General features: G+C 54.9%; 1 protein-coding gene across 4 annotated transcripts in view; it reads left to right on the plus strand.

Moving 5' to 3' along the window:
* DSCAML1 (DS cell adhesion molecule like 1) overlaps positions 1–19,301 on the plus strand; it is a 349,813-nt gene that overhangs the window by 292,740 nt on the left and 37,772 nt on the right. For all 4 annotated transcript variants that reach the window (XM_039496725.1, XM_039496726.1, XM_039496727.1 and 1 more), the window contains one exon: positions 11,174–11,313. In XM_039496725.1, the coding sequence (XP_039352659.1) occupies positions 11,174–11,313 (140 nt within the window). The remainder of the gene's footprint in view (positions 1–11,173; positions 11,314–19,301) is intronic.

Genomic DNA, 19,301 nt, shown 5'->3' on the forward strand with positions numbered 1-19,301 from the left:
TCGTCTTGTCCATTTTGTCCTTTGAGTTGCTAGAGGGAGAGAGAGAGAGAGAGAGAGAGAGAGGTGAAGTGGGTTAGATGTGGCTCAGTAAACAGCACGATTGCAAAGTACTCGGCCCACCTGGAAATTAGTCTAATTACTACTTTTTGTCACTTCTGTGTTGCAAAAGTTAGTAGAGTTTGCAGGAGAACTCAGCGCCTTCTTCCTAATCAGCAGAAGCTGCCGGAGGTTTCCTGCTTTGCGTCTCTTTCCTGGTGCGCTCAAGCCTGCACATATATTTGCCACCTAGGGCCATTTGTCTCATGAGTGGAAGCTGCTTCAGGAATTTGCTACGCAGTACTTTTTGTCATATCAGTAGAAGACTCTGTTCCCCTTTCCTTTCCATGTCTTTTCCCCAGTAAGGGTATCATCTACAGTGTTACCTTCCCAGTATCTCGTATTCAGTACTTCATGTCAGCTTCCGTTTTTTCTGACCCAGCACCTCCTTCCCTTTCAGCATGTTGTATCTCTGTGATTTTCCCACTCAGCACTCCTGTCCAGTCAGTGCAACCCACCTCTGGGCTTTCCCGCCCAACACTCCCTACCCAGTCAGCACAAGCCCCCTCAGATTTTCCACCCAGTGCCTCCCATGCTGTGAGCTCGACCCACCTCTGGGTTTTTCCTCCCAACAAGTCCTACCCAGTCGGCGGCAGCCTCCTCCGTGATTTCCCCGCCCAGCACCTCCTACCCAGTCAGCACGACCCACCTCTGTACTTTCCCTCCCAACATCTCCTGCCCTGTCAGCGCCAGCCGCCTCAGTGACTTTTCCCGCCCAGTGCCTCCTGCCCAGTCAGCACCAGCCCCCTCAGTGACTTTTCCCGCCCAGCACCTCCTGCCCTGTCAGCGCCAGCCGCCTCAGTGACTTTTCCCGCCCAGTGCCTCCTGCCCAGTCAGCACCAGCCCCCTCAGTGACTTTTCCCGCCCAGCACCTCCTGCCCTGTCAGCGCCAGCCCCCTCAGTGACTTTTCCCGCCCAGCATCTCCTGCCCTGTCAGCGCCAGCCCCCTCAGTGACTTTTCCCGCCCAGCATCTCCTGCCCTGTCAGCGCCAGCTGCCTCAGTGACTTTTTCCACCCAGCATCTCCTGCCCTGTCAGCGCCAGCCCCCTCAGTGACTTTTCCCGCCCAGCACCTCCTGCCCTGTCAGCGCCAGCCCCCTCAGTGACTTTTCCCGCCCAGCATCTCCTGCCCTGTCAGCGCCAGCCCCCTCAGTGACTTTTCCCGCCCAGCGCCTCCTGCCCAGTCAGCGCCAGCCCCCTCAGTGACTTTTTCCGCCCAGCATCTCCTGCCCTGTCAGCGCCAGCCCCCTCAGTGACTTTTCCCGCCCAGCACCTCCTGCCCTGTCAGCGCCAGCCCCCTCAGTGACTTTTCCCGCCCAGCATCTCCTGCCCTGTCAGCGCCAGCCCCCTCAGTAACTTTTCCCGCCCAGCATCTCCTGCCCTGTCAGCGCCAGCCGCCTCAGTGACTTTTCCCGCCCAGCACCTCCTGCCCTGTCAGCACGACCCACCTCTGGGCTTTCCCTCCCAACTCCTCCTACCCAGTCAGCGCCAGCCCCCTCAGTGATTTTCCCCCCCAGCACCTCCCGTGCTGTGAGCTCCACCCACCTCTGGGCTTTCCCTCCCAACATCTCCTGCCCAGTCAACGCCAGCCGCCTCAGTGACTTTTCCCGCCCAGCACCTCCTGCCCTGTCAGCACGAGCCGCCTTAGTGACTTTTCCCGCCCAGCGCCTCCTGCCCAGTCAGCGCCAGCCGCCTCAGTGACTTTTCCCACCAAGTGCTTCCTGCCCAATCAGCAAGACCCACCTCTGGGCTTTCCCTCCCAGCTCCTCCTATACAATCAGCACAAGTCCCCTCAGTGATTTTCCCATGCAGCGCCTCCTACCCAGTCAGTGCGAGCTTTCTCAGTGATTTTCCCACCCAGAGCCTCCTGTCCAGTCACCATGAGCCACCTCAGTGGTTTTCCTGCCCAAACAGCTAAACTCACCTTTGGGCTTTCCCTCCCAACTCCACCTACCCGGTCAGCATGAGCTGCCTCAGTGATTTTCCCAATCAGCGCCTCTTGCCCTGTCAGCACGAACAGCCTGAGTTATTTTCCCACCTAGAGTCTCCTGCCCAGTTAGCGCCAGCCACTTCCAGGGATTTTCCCACCCAGCGCCTCCTGTCCAGTCACCGTGAGCCTCCTCAGTGACTTTTCCCACCCAGCGCCTCCTGCCCAATCAGCTAAAGTCACCTCTGGGCTTTCCCTCCCAACTCCTCCTACCCAGTCAGCGCCAGCCGCCTCAGCGATTTTCCCGCCCAACAGCACATACCAGTCAGCGCAACCCACCTCTGGGCTTTCCCTCCCAGCTCCTCCTGCCCAGTCAGCACAAACAGCCTCAGATTTTCCGCCCAGTGCCTCCCGTACTGTAAGCTTGACCCACCTCAGTGATTTTCCCACCCAACACCACCTGCCAGTCAGTGCGACCCCCCTCTCGGCTTTCCCTCCCAACACCTTCTACTTAGTCAGCGCGCGCCCCCTTCAGTGATTTTTCCTGCCCAGCGACTCCTGCCCCATCAGTGCAACACACCTCTGTACTTTCCCTCCCAACATCTCCTACACAGTCAGCGCGAGCCCCCTCAGTGATTTTCCAGCCCAACACCTCCCATGCTGTGAGCTCGACCCACCTCTGGGTTTTTCCTCCCAACATCTCCTGCCCAGTCAGCGCGAGCTGCCTCAGTGACTTTTCCCACCCAGCACCTCCTGCCCTGTCAGCGCCAGCCCCGTCAGTGACTTTTCCCGCCCAGCACCTCCTGCCCACTCAGTGAAACACACCTCTGGGCTTTCCCTCCCAATTCATCCTACCCAGTTAGCGCCAGCCACCTCCAATGATTTTTCCCTCCAACACCACCTACCCAGTCAGCGTGAGCCCCCTCAGTGATTTTATCACTTAGCGCCTCCTGCCCAGTCAGAGCCAGCCCCCTCAGTGATTTAATCACTCAGCGCCTCCTACCCAGTCAGGGCCAGCCTCCTCAGTGATTTTCCCAGTCAGCGCTTCCTGTCTAGTCAGCACGAACAGCCTCAGTTATTTTCCCGCCTAGAGCCTCCTGCCCAGTCAGTGCCAGCCACTTCCAGTGATTTTTCCCTCCCAACTCCTCCTACCCAGTCAGCACCAGCCCCTCAGTGATTTTCCCGCCCAGCACCTCCTGCCCAATCAGCTAAACTCACCTCTGGGCTTCCCTCCCAACACCACCTACCCACTCAGCGCCAGCCGCCTCAGTGATTTTTCTCGCCCAGCGCCTCCTACCCTGTCAGCGCCAACCCACCTCTGGGCTTTTCCGCCCAACACCTCCTGCCCACTCAGTGCCAGTCACCTCAGTGATTTCCCCGCCTAGCACCTCCCACCCTGTCAGCTGGACCCACCTCCAGGTCTCCTGGCCAGCAGAGATGAAGCGGAGACAGGCTGGATCACTGCCCCCAGCCGCTTGCTTGCACGCCTGCTCAGCCGCCCAGCCCAACACTCATGAACCTTGTAAAGAATTTCCACGCAGCCTGCAGGCACTTCACCCTGTGACTGATCCTTTTTATTGCCAGCTAACTAGCCGCCTGTTTGTGTACTTCCCCTTTTGGAAAGGGATTGCGTTGTTGGGGATATTGCTCAGCTGCATTCACCTCTTGGACCAGATCACGTGCCACGCTTAGGACTAGGGCTGTCAATTAATCTCAGTTCACACAAACAATTAACGCAAAACAAATGAACTAGATTAATTTCAGTCTACTCAGTCCTACTTCTTGTTCAGCGAAACGCTAGACAAACAAGTTTGTTTACATTTACGGGAGATAATGCTGCCAGATTCTTATTTACAATGTCACCTGAAAGTGAGAACTGGCGTTCATATGGCACTGTTGTAGCTGGTGTTGCAAGGTATTTACATGCCAGATACGCTAAACATTCGCATGCTCTGACTTGTAGGCTCTAAAATTTTACATTGTTTTGTGCAGTTATGTAAAAAAAAAATTCGACATTTGTAAATTGCACTTTCACGATAAAGAAATTGCACCTACAGTACTTTTATGTGGTGAATTGAAAAATACTATTTCTTTTATCTGTTTACAATGTAAATTATTTGTAATAAAAAGCAATATCAAGTGAGCACTGTACTTCGCATTCTGTGTTGTAACTGAAATCAATATATTTGGAAATGTAGCTCAGCTCTGAATGTTAGGGCCTAGGTGACTGAGGGGCAGGAAGCCAGGCAGTGCAGTTTCCTACATTAGTGTACATTCAAGTGCGGTTGTGGGAGACCTTTCTAGTCTAAAAACATGGGCAGGAGCAGATTGTGGCTAAGGAATGTTAGCAGAGAAAGGCTGTATCTGATACTGAGTGTGTGGAGGGTTGGGGGATGGGGGTGGGGGGGTGTTAATCCACCAATCCTCTGGATCTGATCCTGCTGCCATTGAAACCAATTGGAGCTTTGCTGCTGAGTCCAGCTGGAGCAGGAATCGGCCCAAAGTTAGCTGTTTTGCCCAGGCCTGTCTCTTTTGAATGCATATGATCCTCACTGCCATGCTGAGAGCCTTGGAGTGCAGGAGGGGATGGCTGTGGGGACTAGACCAGGGGTGAGCTGGAGCCGGTTCGCACCGGTGCGGGAACCCCTTGTTAAATTTAGAAGCGGTTTTAGAACCGCTTGTTAACTAGCTTCCCTGCGAGGGAAGTTTTGTTGGGCTCTGCCTGGGAAGCCTGTAATTCCTCCTCCCGGCCGCCGGGGGGCGCTGCGCTGTGCTGCGAGAGCCATGTGAGCTGCCTCCTGGCCCTGTTGCTGCTCCTGCTGCTCGGAGCTCTGGCCCTGGGGCTCCTGCTGCTGCCAGGTGAGTCCCCGGCTGCGTCCTGCTGCTCCCAGCCCCGCCCGCCCCGTGTGAGTGTCTGCGCCCCTCCCCCACCTTCCCTGCCCGCAGCCAGCCCCTGCCCCCTGCCCCTCCCCCGCCTTCCCTGCCACAGCCACCCCCCAGCCGCCCCCTGCCCCCAGCCAGCCCCTGCCCACAGCTGCCCTCTGCCCCACCCCCGGCCCACAGCCGCCCTCTGCCCGCAGCCACCCCCCTGCCACCAGCCACCAGCCAGCCCCAGCCAGCCCCTGCCCCCAGCCGCCCCTGCCCCACCCCTGCCCCCAGCCGCCCCCTGCCCCACCCCTGCCCACAGCCAGCCCCAGCCGCCCCTGCCACCCCTGCCCCAGCCAGCCCCAGCCGCCCCTGCCACCCCTGCCCCCAGCCAGCCCCTGCCCCACCCCTGCCCACAGCCACCCCAGCCAGCCCCTGCCCCCAGCCAGCCCCTGCCCCACCCCTGCCCCCAGCCGCCCCTGCCCTGCCCACAGCCAGCCCCAGCCGCCCCTGCCACCCCTGCCCCAGCCAGCCCCAGCCGCCCCTGCCAGCCCCTGCCCCCAGCCAGCCCCTGCCCCACCCCCTGCCCACAGCCACCCCAGCCGCCCCTGCCACCCCCAGCCAGCCCCTGCCCCCAGCCAGCCCCTGCCCCACCCCTGCCCCCAGCACCCCTGCCCCCAGCCAGCCCCTGCCACCAGCCAGCCCCTGCCCCAGCCGCCCCTGCCAGCCCCTGCCCCCAGCCGCCCCTGCCAGCCCCTGCCCCCAGCCAGCCCCAGCCAGCCCCTGCCCCCAGCCAGCCCCTGCCAGCCCCTGCCCACAGCCAGCCCCTGCCCCACCCCTGCCCACAGCCACCCGCAGCCACCCCTACCCCAGCCACCCCAGCCAGCCCCTGCCCGCCCCTGCCCCCAGCCAGCCCCTGCCCCCAGCCAGCCCCAGCCCGCCCCTGCCCACAGCCGCCCTCTGCCCGCAGCCAGCCCCCTGCCCGCAGCTTCAATGAGGGGGGGGGCAGGGAGCAGCTGGGACCCACACATGTGCACACCCTAGAGTGACCAGACAGCAAGTGTGAAAAATTGGGACGGGGGTGAGGGGTAATAGGAGCCTATATAAGAAAAAGACCCAAAAATTGAGACTGTCCCTGATCACCACCCACACGTGAAACGGAGCTCATTTCTAGTTCAGCCCCATCTTTTTAAAAAAGAACTTTAGGTAGGGTTAAAATACATCTGTATTTTCCTGGACATGTCAGGCTTTTCGGTTCTTAATCACCTCCTGGGAAAATATGGACGTATGGTAACCCTATTGGTACAAAAAATACATGCTGTCGCACATCCCTTAAATCAGAACTTTTTATAGGGAACCCGTTGTTAAGATTTTGGCAGCTCATCACTGGACTAGACCACCTGGTGTGAACTTTCCAGGACTCTTTGGTCAATGACAGCATGGGCCAAGCCCTTCACTCTGTGACGGCCTCTAAGCTCCCTGCTATAGCTATTTCCCGTGACCCTGCCATTGGCGGCAGATAGCTGGAGAAGCTGAGCTCCACACACCGTACAGTATTCTGTGCGGGGCTTCAAGGTGAGTCCTTAACGACCATCTCTGGCAGGTCCTGCTGCTCTTTCTGCAAGAGGATGGAGTTTGCCTTGGAAGTCCTTAGAGAAATATCCCTTCCCCCAGCCTTCACTGTTCTACAATCTACTGCTCAGCCAGTCAGCTGTCACCCTGAGCCCCAGATGTGGCTGCATTTCAGTGGTGCTCTTTGCGCAGGGTTGGATAAAAGGTGCTATAAAAATACAGGAGGAGTTGCAGCTCGGGGCCCAGTGGGGTAGGCCCAGGGATGCTGGGTGACCTTGGCAGTGCAGTTGCCAACTTTGTGTTGAACAAAAACCAAACTTTTGTTGCTGTTTTTGCGTTGTCCATTTTGCAGTTGATACGTCTGTATTTTCAGCTCAGTGGGCAATCAGTTTACTGGCTGATGTGGTGCCAAGTTGCTCTGGACATCTTTAGACCACTGCAGGGTGCAATCTGTCAGGGGCTTTTTGGACAAGCATATGTTTTTCTACTTATTACGGTGATCTAGTGCTCTTTAATCTAGGCATCTAACTCCAAGGAGCTGACAAAGTCATCCCTGCTCAACCTGATGACCACTCCTCCTTCCCCTCAAAGGAGGAGGACCCAGCTAGGCTAGATTGCACCAGGGAAGAGGTAGTGCATTGTCTGCCCTGCAAGAGACCCCCTTTCTGCAGCACATTCAGGCAATGCTGGGCTGCCCGATATTCTGGGCAGGGACCATGAATATAAGAACGGCCATACTGGGTCAGACCAAAGGTCCATCTAGCCCAATATCCTGTCTTCCGACACTGGCTAATGCCTGGTGCCCCCAGGGAATGAACAGAACAGGTAATCATCAAGTGCTCCATTCCCTGTTACCTGTTCGAAACTTCTGGCAAACAGAAGCTAGGGTTATCCCTGCCCATCATAGCTAATAGCCATTGATGGACCTATCGTCCATGAATTTATCTAGCTCTTTTTTGAACCCTGTTATAGTCTTGGCCTTCACAACATCCCCTCGCGAGGAGTTCCATGGGCTGACGGTGCGTTGTGTGAAAAAATACTTCCTTGTTCTTGTGTTATGAGAAGGAGTAAATAACACCCAGCATGATTTTATAGACCTCTGTCATATCCCCCTTTGTTGTCTCTTTTCCAAGGGCCTTTAGTTTGTCCCTGCTCTCAGGAGGTGTGTGCGAGTCACGTAGGGGGATCAGGGTGTGATCCAGTGCTGTGAGAACGTGTGGCACCATGCAGTTCTGCGTCAAGAAATGGCCCCTGCGCTGCGGGGTGTCTGAGGAAGCTGAGGCGTAGAGGAGACAGGCTTGTGAGCCGTGTGGGCTTCCCGCTGCAGAGGGGCCCTTGAGTTATAAGAACCAGGCGAGGAGATGGCACGGGGAGAAGAGAAGGAGCCGGAAAGCCAGGCACCAGGAATCACTGACTCCAGCATTAACATGGGGGAACTTTGCCAGCCGGGGGTATGAGGCAGAGGGAGATGGTGATAGCAGGTGCCTCTGGGGAGGGAAGGGTGAGCCCCAAGAACTAGGAGGACATAGACTGACACCACATCATCCTCACCGCTTGGCAGGGGGGAGCGCTGACATGAGCTCTCTGTCAAGGGGTTTCCTGGGGGCTTGGTTGCACGTAGCAACCAGCCTTAAGCTGTGGCAAGGAGGGGACCAGGCATCTGCTCCTGGGGGATGAGCAGGGGCTGGAGAAGAACTAGAGGCTGGAAATTTCCAGAACAGCCTGGGCCTTGAGAATAACCTCAGCATTGAGCCTGTTACCAGTGCGAGCTAACCGACCCCTTTGTGCTGACAATACGGGAGAGGGACAGCGGTTCCGGAGCAGAGCCAGGAGTTGTACCTGGGACTCCCACCTTCTGTTCCCAGCTCACTCGCTGTGAGCATCCGGCAGATCTCGTCTCTCCAGGCCTCAGTTTCCTCCTGTGTTGTATGGGGAGAAAATGACCCATTTGCTGTGGGGGTCGGGTGCACGGGGCTAGAGCACGGACAAGTGCTGCTGTTCGAGGATAGAACTACGGTTACCCCACTGGCCGGGGGTCTGGGGTAGGACGGGTGCCAACAGCCTCCACACCAAGGGGCATGGGCAGTTAGGGAGTGTGTGGGGGGACCTCCTGTCTCTCAGGAGATGGGGCCACTGCAATGGTTCGTTGAAGTCCCCGGGCCCAGAAGAGGATCAATCCCAACCAGGGACAAACGTCTCTTGGGTCCAAAGTTTCTGCCTTCTGTTTGTGCTGGGACTGCGTGTGCCCTTGTTGGCATCAACCCCAGCACAGTGCAGCAGAGCAGCCGCTCTGCACCATGGTTCTGGGAGCGGGATGAGATGATCAGCTGGCGGGCTCTGGGAACTCCCTGTATGGAGCCCCCAAGGCAGCATCCTTGCAAGGGGGCTGGGGGTGCTGGCTGTGCATGCAGCAGGATCATCCTCGATGTCAGCCAGTCTGGGGTGTGCTCAGACACCACGGGAGTGAGCAGAGTGTGAATTCCCAGGGACACAGCGATGGATATTTAGGTCTTTAGGAAGAGCGGGGTGCAGAGGTTGGATCATTATTGTTCCAGCTCATTTCCCTACCTGCTTGTGCCAGTCATCCTCCACCCCCTCAGGGCAGTTGGGTGCGGTCTGGAGAGGTCTGTGCTTTGGGTTGTGGAGGAGATTTGGAAGCAGAAGAAACAGTCAGTGCAGTAAAAATAACCCAAGCCCAGCCCCCTGCTGCCAAACCCCTCAGCACTTGGTGAAATAAACACTTTTTTAAAAAGCTCTGGTTATTTAAATATTTACACTCTCTGCCTGGCCTACTTTAATTCCATTAACGAGGTTGAGTGTTTTCCTGGCTCTGTGCTGTCCTTGGGCTGGGAATAGGAGACAGGGGCCCTGAGCCCCTCAGCTGCCTGTCTTTGGAAAGCACCAGATGCTGGGAAGGCACATTAGGGTAGCGCAAGGATAAGCCAGTCGGGCATGTTAGTGGATTAAGGAGACAGACATTAAAAGCCAGTCGCGGCTTCTAAATATGAGTGTGAGCTGGAATTAACCCTCTTGCCTCCAGCTTGGCAAGAGGCAAGAGGGCTGCCCTCAGTTAGATGTGGCTACACTGTTAGATGTGGTCTCCTAACAGGCTGATCCCTGCACATGAGTAGACCCTCAATCCTGCAGACAAAAGGCTGCAGGGAGGGACGCGGGAGTGGGCAGCCTCTGCTGTCCCTGCTCCTGGCCATGGGGCAGCGTGGTCTAGTGACTCCAGCTAGGAGCCAGCAGCTGGGATTCCTGGGCTCTGCTGCTGGCTCACTCTGTGTCCTATCCGCCCCTCTGCAAACCAGGATGAGCATTTAGCAGTACCAGCGCGTGAGGGGGGCTAGTTGATGTTTAGAAAGTGCTTTGAGATCCTGGTATGATGGGCGTTAGGCAGAGTAAAGTGTCCTTGCATTGCATGGTACCGGGTGGGAGGGAGGGAGGGCTTTGTGGGGCCATAATGTACAGCCTGTATTTCAGGGGTATTTCAGCTGCGCAGTGTGGTAGAAATGGGCACAAGACAAGACGTAGCACGATTGCGCGTTATGGGCAGCAGTGATCCCGCCTCGGAATGACCCCTATGGAAAAAGATTTTAACGTGAGGCCTTAGAATCCCCACAGTGTTAGACAGCGAAGCCGTTGGGCATCACAGCCCAGATTGCCTCTTGTGCTGCGAGAGGGCACCAAACCTCCCCTTTAAGGGCCTGAGCCTTGGTCTGGGCTGAAGACTGGCAGAAAGGAGAGGAGAGCAACAAAGATGATAAAAGGTTTAGCAACCCTGACCTGTGAGGAAAGGTTAAAAAAACTGGGCATGTTTAGACTTGAGCAAAGAAGCCTGAGGTGGGACCTGATTACAGTCTTCAAACGTGTTAAGGGCTGTTATAAAGGGGGCAGTGATCAATTGTTCTCCGTGTCCGCTGAAGGCAGGGCCAGAAATAATGGACTTAATCTGCAGCCAGGGAGCTATGGGCGAGCTATTAGGAAAACTTTGCTAACTCTGAGGCTAGTTAAGCTCTGGAGCCGACTCCCAAGGGAGACTGTGGAATCCCAATCATTGGAGGTTTTTAAGACCAGGTCAGACAAGCGCCTGTCAGGGATGGTCTGGGTTTCCTTGGCCCTGTCTCAGCACAGGGGAAGGACTAGATGACCTATCGAGGTCCCTCCCAGCCCCACATGTGTATGGTTCTGTGAAAGCCCCAACGCGGGTGCTTCCCACTTCCCCAGCCGAGCACTGAACCCAAAATGAAAGGTAGGACGGTTTATCCACCGCTGGACTTGCTTCCTTTGCCTCTCTGGCTGACTCAGCATCTGCCCTCCCTGGCATGGGAGGGTGAAAGGCTCGGCCCTGCGGCGGGGGAGGTACCCTGCATGCAGCCTCCAGAATAGCTTTCTTCCATTTGGGGCACCCAAAGTGGTCCTGTGCCAAAATAGCATCTGCATCCAACACCAAGCCAGGGCAGGATCGAGAGCTGGTCCTTCCACAGCATTGACGCCTGCTAGAATTGTGGCATTCCTGGTTATAAGGAATTCCTCTTAGAAGAAGAACTCAAATGATGTGAATGCCTGTGGACACTGGGTGCACAGGAAGAGCGGTCTGGCCTTTTCCCCCCATGGGGAGGAGGAGGAATCAGCGCCCTGCTCGGGCGGTCGTGGTGGATCTAGCCGGCTTTGCTGAAGCTGCTGAGTCTAAAATCAATTGTCTCTTGCTCAGTTCCAGGCCCCCCCGCCGGGATAAAAGCCGTCCCGTCTTCTGCCAGCAGCGTGGTTGTGTCCTGGCTTCCCCCAACTAAGCCGAACGGGATCATCCGGAAATACACCATCTTCTGCTCCAGCCCTGGGTCTGGACAGCCGGTAAGTAGGACACGAGGGTGATTGGGCGGGTGCTTGGCAGTGAGGAATTAACCTTTCTGCTCAGAGGAGATTGTATGCCCCCCTGAAGGGCATGCATGAAAACACCCTGGCCCCAACTCCCAGTATGCACCCCCAGCTAGCAGAGCCGCCTTGGGCTGCCTAGCAGCCTGGCACCGGATGTGGTAAACCGGCACACTGGGCTTACCGTAGGAGGGAGCTGGGAAACTTTCAGCTCAGTGCTCAAAGGGTCAGAAAGCACCTGGGGGCCCCTCGGCTACGCGAGCTAATGGGTCAAATGGAAATGCAGGTGGGAACGCCTGGGTGCCTTCTCACACTCCTAGCTGTCACCCTTGTTTATGTAACAACCTGCCCCACTAGAGTCAAACCCTGGGCACAAGTCCCTGCCACTCGAGCTAAACAGGTAACTTATCAGATAGGAGTAGTGGGCTGTTGTCTGCGTGGACTATCCCGAGGAAGGGGCATAATGTTTGTCTAGCATTTTGCATTCATTGCCTCTGGCTCATCTGGCCCTATGCATTCCTGGTGCTCATAATCTAAAGGCACCTCTTAGCAGTGATAGCAGAAGCCCGCTGCCCTGCGTATTAAAGCTAATCAGTTGTTTTTACGATGGATTAGTGTCTGTCTTGAGCACGGGTGGATGTTCTGAATGCACCACAGATGGTTTCTGTCTTAGACACCCCTCCACTTGTAGATTTATTGCTGTGGTGTCAGTGGTTTATGGGTGTAAACTCAGCACTGGTGTCAGGGATCGCTTGTGCGTTTAACAAGCAACCAAGTCACAAGGTACATTTTAAGATGGCCCCTGCACAGTCCCCCGGTCAGTGCAGCCTGCAGGCACTGAGCCCCTCCTGGCACAGTTTCTGGATGGGGGATTTATCCGGTCCTGGGGAATTCTCCAGAGTGCAGGCAATCACTGGTGTCCAGTGCAACGGCATTTCTTGTGTTTAGAGCTTGTCAGGAGCCCTTGTCTTCTTGCAGGAAACTTGTGGGCAGAACGAAAGGGGCCAGTGCACGTGTGTGAGAGAGAGCAAGAGAGCGCACACATTTGCAGGGGTGAATGTTAGTTCTCAGTAAGGCTGTGAGGCTGCGCGGAGAGCCAGGCGCACAGCAGACAAGGGCTGCATCAGCTGCCCATCAGCCCTGACCTGCAGCATCCCCATTATTCCAGAGAACACTGTTCCTCCCTCCCAAGCTCTGCTGATGCCCCAGAGTCCTGATCCCCTGCACCCCTGGTACCCCAGTTCTGACTCTCCGCTCCACAGGCTGCTAATTATTCTGAAATGGGCAGAGCGGAAGGACGCCCTCCCCCTGTAGAAGTCACTCACTCCCAGCCCCTTCCCCAGCGTGAACTCACTTGAATTCCTACTTCTAGAGGTGAGAAGCCCAGACTGCTCCTTAGGGCTGCCCTTCCTCTTCCATTGCACAGCTCCCTGGCTGCAGGCCAGGCAGGGGGATGTGCCATGTAGGTGGAGGGAGCTTCTTTTAAACGAGTAGCATCGAGTTTAAAAGGAATAGACCAACTCCAGGAGTGAGAGGGGAACCTTTAAAGAACTGAGCTGAGATCCCGGATCACTTCTAGTGTAAGGGGAAAATGGAGGAACCTGCCCTGCCCCCGTACATCTGCCCTGACATTTCCAAGGAGCCTGGCCCGTGGAAGATTCAGGCTCCTTGTGTCTGGTATCAATCCCCCCTGGGTCTGTGCCACCTGCAGACACTTCCACTTCATCTACCATGCCCGACTCTGTCTAAAACAAGCTGCTTAGTGGAATCATGTTTTATAGATTTTCATGTTCTGTTGTTTACAAACCTCTCTGAAGTAAATATCTGAGCGATGTTCTAGCTGCAGGTGTGTGTAAGGGAGGCCATGTCAGGGAGCGTGAAAATATCCCACTGAAAGCACAACAACTCGATACCGCACCTCAGAAATCAGAGGAGATAGCCCAGTTGGTCCCGTCAAGTCCATCCTACTGGGTCAGTGTGGGATTGGTTCTCGCTATGTGTGGGCCGTGGGTTTCTCCATCCTCTCTCTCGGTGTCCAAGACCTGGGAACTTCCCTAGGGGACACGGTTGTATAAAATTTCCTTTGCTCAGCTTCATCCCTTGCTCCAAGTTACACCCGCTCCCCTTCCTCCCGACATTCAACCCTCTTCAGACAAAGGGAAGCCTGCACAGGAAGTCTCCTAAACTAGACATCCTCCCCGTCTCAGGATTTGTCTGCACAGGAAGTTGGTTTGGATTAAGTGTGAGTTTAAAGCAGACTGACTATTCCTGGTTAACTGTTTGTGTGAGCACTCTTATTCTGGAATAAGAGAATGCACACGGGGTGAATCAGGAATAACTCCCCAAGTAGACAAGCCCCTGGAGCACTACACAGGAGTATCCCCAGGTGCAGAGAGGAGGGGTCTCCTGCACCTTTCAGAAGACCCAGCTCGACTAAGCAGCTGATCTTGGTCTGCCCTGCTCTCCATTAAGGAAGGCGTCACCGTGTGGGAACAGCTCTCGTGTCTCTCCCTGCACACCCCTCGCCGTATGTTACCCAAACTGTGTCCTGGGGATACACTCCAGCTGGGATTCCCAAAGGAGCCGAGGTGAATTGGTGCCCAATCCCATACGACTGGCTGGGCACCTGCCTCCCGTGGGAAATCCCGGCCGTAAGCAAATGGTTTGAGTTTGGGAGCCTCAACCCCAGCACCTAGATGTCAGTGGTCTGGTTTGTCCAGGTGCCGAGCAGCCAGTAGACTCAGGCTGCTTTTATTCAGGTGCTAGAGTTTAGGCCCTGAGCCCTGGACACTTTGGCCTTGGCTCTTCCCCTCTCTCTCGTTGTGGGCTCCCTCTGTCCCTGAACCGTTGTTGTTCTGCCCTGAGTCTCCGCGGCTGGTCACTATGGTTCTGGGTGCTCTGCAGTATGGAGGTTCGGGCACAGAGTGGCAATCCCTGCTCCATGATGTACCAGCCCCAGCTCGCCCAGGCTTCAGGTTTTTCTATTGCATTGCAAGCGCATGCCCATTGGGGCCTCTTTGGCCTCTCCCAGCACCCAGCCTTTGCCAACTCCTAAGAGGAGGTGAGGGCTCATGTCCCCATCTCCATGGGGCAGGTGTAGACAGGTTTCTAGACTGATGCCATTTCTACTTTGCCGGGGGCGGGGGAAGGAAAAGCAAAGCGACTGCTCCTGCTGGAGCGGGATTCACAGCAGCAGGACCCAGAACTGGGTGTTGCTGCTGCATAGAGCAGGGGAGAGGGATTAATTGGCCAGGAAAAAAACTATTAATAATAGAGCCAAGTGGTGTGGATGAAAGTCGATTTGATTCAGCTCCACACACGGGGCAAGTATTCACACAGAGGGGTTTGTGCAAATGTGTGTACAATTTGCATTGGATCATAATCTCACTATCTGTTTATTACCTTTCACCACGCATCTCACCCGTTGTCCCTGCACGGATTTCAAAAGGGCAAATTTACGAGACATTTCTCTCACCAGCAGCTGACCGAAATTAAAATAAAAATTAAACAGGGTCCCGTCCCGTCTTCACGAGGGGAGAGGTTGACAGGAGGTCTGCAAACTAGTGCTTATCAAAAGCTCCTTCTCAAATTCATTTCAATATCTGAGCCTCTGGTTTCCAGGGCAACATAATCTTTTCATCAAAGCAACTGGTAAAACCGCTGGGATCCGATATTGTTTTCTTGGCATAATGTCAAAACTGTCATTTGGTTAAAAAATTATGTATACAATGTAATATTTATATATGTATATCTATATATTGGATATATTTACATATATTGTAACATATATACACTATATATTATGTGTATTATGTATGTGTGTACACACACACGTAAATATGTGTATACGCAATTAAGTCTATTCCATGGAATGAATAGTGTGTGTGTGTTTATACACATGCACACGTAAGTGTTTTTACGTATATGGGTCTGTGTGTGTGTGTATGTATATGTGTGTGTATATATATATGTATATATATATATATATATATACACACACACACATATAGAAGCAAAATATCCATTCCATAGAGTAGACAATTAATTGTTGAATTCCCTCTCCCCCACGGCCCTTCCCTTCCCCTGTGACTGGCACACCAGACAAACGACATGTTGAAGATGGGCTGGGTGGATGGCTCCCAGTTGTTTGACAGTCGGGAGAGCAGCGTTTCCATGCCCCTATGGTGGCGTGATGATGAGGAGCAATGGCCCTGGGAGGTGCCTTCTAACCCAGCTTGGCACTCAGCCCCCTCTGGTTTCAGGAAGTCTGTGCCACTCCTGGAGAACAGGGGTTAAAAGCAGCCAAGCTAGGCTGATTGGGGAGGCAGCCACAGCTGGGGCCAGCCCAGTTAGGGCCCAGCCGGCCCTGATAAGAGGACTGTGGGCGAGAAACTGTAGGAGTCTCACTCTAGCCCTGGAGTGGGCAGGGCTGGCTGCCTGGGAGCAAGGGACCGAAGCAGAGCAGTGCTGGGGAAAAGGGCAAGGGAGCTGGTAAAACCGCCAGGCTGAGGCCTTGGTGAAGGCCTATGGAGGTACTGGGGCTGCAGAGATACAGCCTGGGAATAGGCAAAGGCAGCAGGTCCTAACCCCTTGCCAATGATGAGTGGCCATGACAGACTGCAGCCTGCTCCAGCGAGCGGGGGCTAGATGATGACTGGCAGTAGCCACTGAGGCATGCTGGGTTTAGAGGGTTCCCTGGGAGGGGAGGCCCAGAGCATGGGGGTACTGCTGGGGCAGAACCCCGAGGTAAAGGGCACCGGGTTCCGGGAGAGACACGGGGCCAGTGGCAGGTGAGACACCGGCCTGCAGAGGGCGCTCCGGAGCTGGAGTTGAGCTAATTCCCAAGATGACCAGCAGGAGGCGCCACACAGGGCTGCCCCAGAGTCAATGACTTTGGTATGCATTGCACATGGTCATGTGCTGTGTGCAGGAATGGCGTCAGAGTTTCTGGCGCCCTAGGCAGAATTCGGGAGACGACATTTTGTGCGCTCCCCACGGGACGCGTAGGAGCTTCCGGTTCCGCTCCCATCGTGCTGCCGAAGAAGGACCCTCCGCCGAAATGCCACAGGTGACAGCAGCAGTCATTGAGCTGCTCAATTGCCTGCCGCTGTTTTCTGCGGCACGTCGGCAGAAGGTCCTTCTGCGGCGCGACGGGAGCGGAACCGGAAGCTCCTGCGCGCCCCGTGGGGAGCCCACAAAATGCTGCTTCCCGAATCCTGGCACCCTAGGCAACCACCTAGGATCACCTAATGAAAGCGCCGGCCCTGGCTCTGTGTGTGTGTGTGTGTGTGTGTGTGTGTGTGTGTGTGTGCTCGTGTGTGGGTGTGGGTGTGTGCGCGCTCGTGTGCCCCTGCCCTCACCCGGCTCACCAACAAATGGGAGAAACATTCCTAGTGAGGTAAAAGCCAAAGATTCTCGTTTAGCTCTAGTGTCAGAGGCATGTAGTTTTTGTGAAGCGGAGGGCCTGAGTAAGAACATAAGAACGGCTGTACCGGGTCAGACCAAAGGTCCATCTAGCCCAGTATCCTGTCTACCGACAGTGGCCAATGCCTGGTGCCCCAGAGGGAGTGAACCTAACAGGCAATGATCAAGTGATCTCTCTCCTGCCATCCATCTCCATCCTCTGACAAACAGAGGCTAGGGACACCATTCTTACCCATCCTGGCTAATAGCCATTTATGGACTTAGCCACCATGAATTTATCCAGTCCCCTTTTAAACGCTGTTATAGTCCTAGCCTTCACAACCTCTGCAGGTAAGGAATTCCACAAGTTGACTGTGCGCTGCGTGAAGAAGAACTTCCTTTTATTTGTTTTAAACCTGCTGCCTATTAATTTCATTTGGTGACCCCTAGTTCTTGTATTATGGGAATAAGTAAATAACTTTTCCTTATCCACTTTCTCAACATCACTCATGATTTTATATACCTCTATCATATCCCCCCTTAGTCTCCTCTTTTCCAAGCTGAAGAGTCCTAGCCTCCTTAATCTTTCCTCGTATGGGACCCTCTCTAACCCCCTAATCATTTTAGTTGCCCTTTTCTGAACCTTTTCTAGTGCTAGAATATCTTTTTTGAGGTGAGGAGACCACCTCCTGTTAGTGCCTGGGGGTTCATTGGTGACCAAGACTAACATTGCATGTGGCCATAGATCTCTTAGAGCCTCTGCACGCTGGATTTCCTGTGAGTTCTCCCTGTTATCACTGCCAGGAGCAGCGGCTGTAACGCACTGGCTGCATTATTTGAGCACAGGAGAACAGCCGCTGTATTCCATGCGGCTCCTCATCAAGGATCTCTGTTACCCTTAGTCCAGCCATAGTTTGTCACCCTTCTGGTGGCTCATGCATTCTGAATGCCAGGGGCTGCCTACAAAAGTGATTCTGCTTTTCTCTGAGCCCTCCCTCAGGGAAGAATTGGAGAGGGAGACAGTGTGTCCTGGTTGATAAGGCACCGCTCTGGGAGTCAGGAGCCTTGATCTCCAATACCAGCTCTGTCACTGTGTTTGTCCCGCTCCCACCCTTGGTCTGTCTTGTCTAGTTAGACTATAAGCTCTTCAGGGCAGTGATTCCCTGTTACTCTCAGCACCTAGCCCAGTGGGCCCTGATCTCAGTCGGAGCTGCTAGGTGCACCATAGTACTGCTACTCATAACGAATGGGTAACGAGAGCAACTCCCCATCTCTTATCTCCTCCTCCCTTCCCGCAAGATCAGGAATGCCCCTTGCCCCGGATTGCCCTCAATTCCTTAGTGCAAGCTCCTGGAAGTTGCTGCTCCCAAATGGTTCTCTTGTGTGCGCAGCGAGTCCTGTGGTTGCTATGTTGCTCTGCCGATTTCCTTTCCAGCGGTCTGTTGTGTGGGAGAGAGCAACTGGAAACCCGACTTGGCACTGAGGTTTTCTTCTCTGGTGTGTTTGATGTCCCGAGGGTGCAGGAGCAGGGCTAGTCCTAAATGCGAATGAGGCAGTTATGGTTGCACTGGGGCAGCTCGTTATGTGAGTGGAGTGGGTTTGGGGGTGGGGTGATTTTATGCATGTATTTATTGGAAATAAACCTGTCTCTGGGCTCCAGCATTTTTGCATGCTCTGCAGAGAGGTGAGTGAGGAAGGGCCCTGTGCAGTACAGCCAGTGGGAGGGGGACAAAGAATTGAGTGTGGGAAGTGAGGGGAGCCATAACATGGGGTCAGTATTTTTTATACTGAATTTTGGGCTGGATGAGGCGAATGTTTTGTTGCATGTTTCACACTGAGCAGTCACAATGCAAATTGTTGCGGAGGGTCCATCGGGCCATCATGAGCTCCTGCCCTCCCAGCCTCCCTTGCTTGTGCTGTAGATCGGCAGGAGGGACCGTGGGCCCTCGGAAGTGTGATATCGCTGGAACGCATCACACCGATGCCGCCATCTGTTCCTGAAGCTCGGAACTGGGCTCCCTGGAGAAATGACGACACCAGCCAGTTTACACTGGCATTGAGAAATGCCAAACGGAGCTGAATTAGCTTTCAGAAACTAGAGCCAAGGAAACCAACGCACAGAGAGAGAGAGAGAGAGAGAGAGAGCTGCTCTGAGTGTACCTGGCCTCTCCAGTGATTGTGAGACAGGGGGTGGCTCTCTCATCTCTACCCTTCTACCTCCAGAGGAAGGGGATGTGGCAGCAGGGGGGTTGCACATTTTGCTAGCTTCCCTGTATATAAAAATCATGAGCCTTTTGAAATATACCAGCGAGAGGCCTGGTGTGTTTTCAGAACTCGACCACACCCACCTTCCCATGTCTCGCCTGCCTGCCTGCTATAATCCTCCCTCCTTGGGGACATACGCAGGCAACGGGGAGAGGCGCTGGGCCACTGAACGTTAACTTTTATTGGAAGTCCCCGGGAGCAGCTGCTGCTGCCCTGCTCCCATACAAACTACGCTCTGTGCTCCCAGCCTGTCAGAGCGCAAGGTGAGGGGAACACCTGTGAGGGCAGCGCCCCCACCC

This window comes from Mauremys reevesii, linkage group 12 (assembly GCF_016161935.1).
Source record: "Mauremys reevesii isolate NIE-2019 linkage group 12, ASM1616193v1, whole genome shotgun sequence".
Lineage (NCBI taxonomy): Eukaryota > Metazoa > Chordata > Testudines > Geoemydidae > Mauremys > Mauremys reevesii.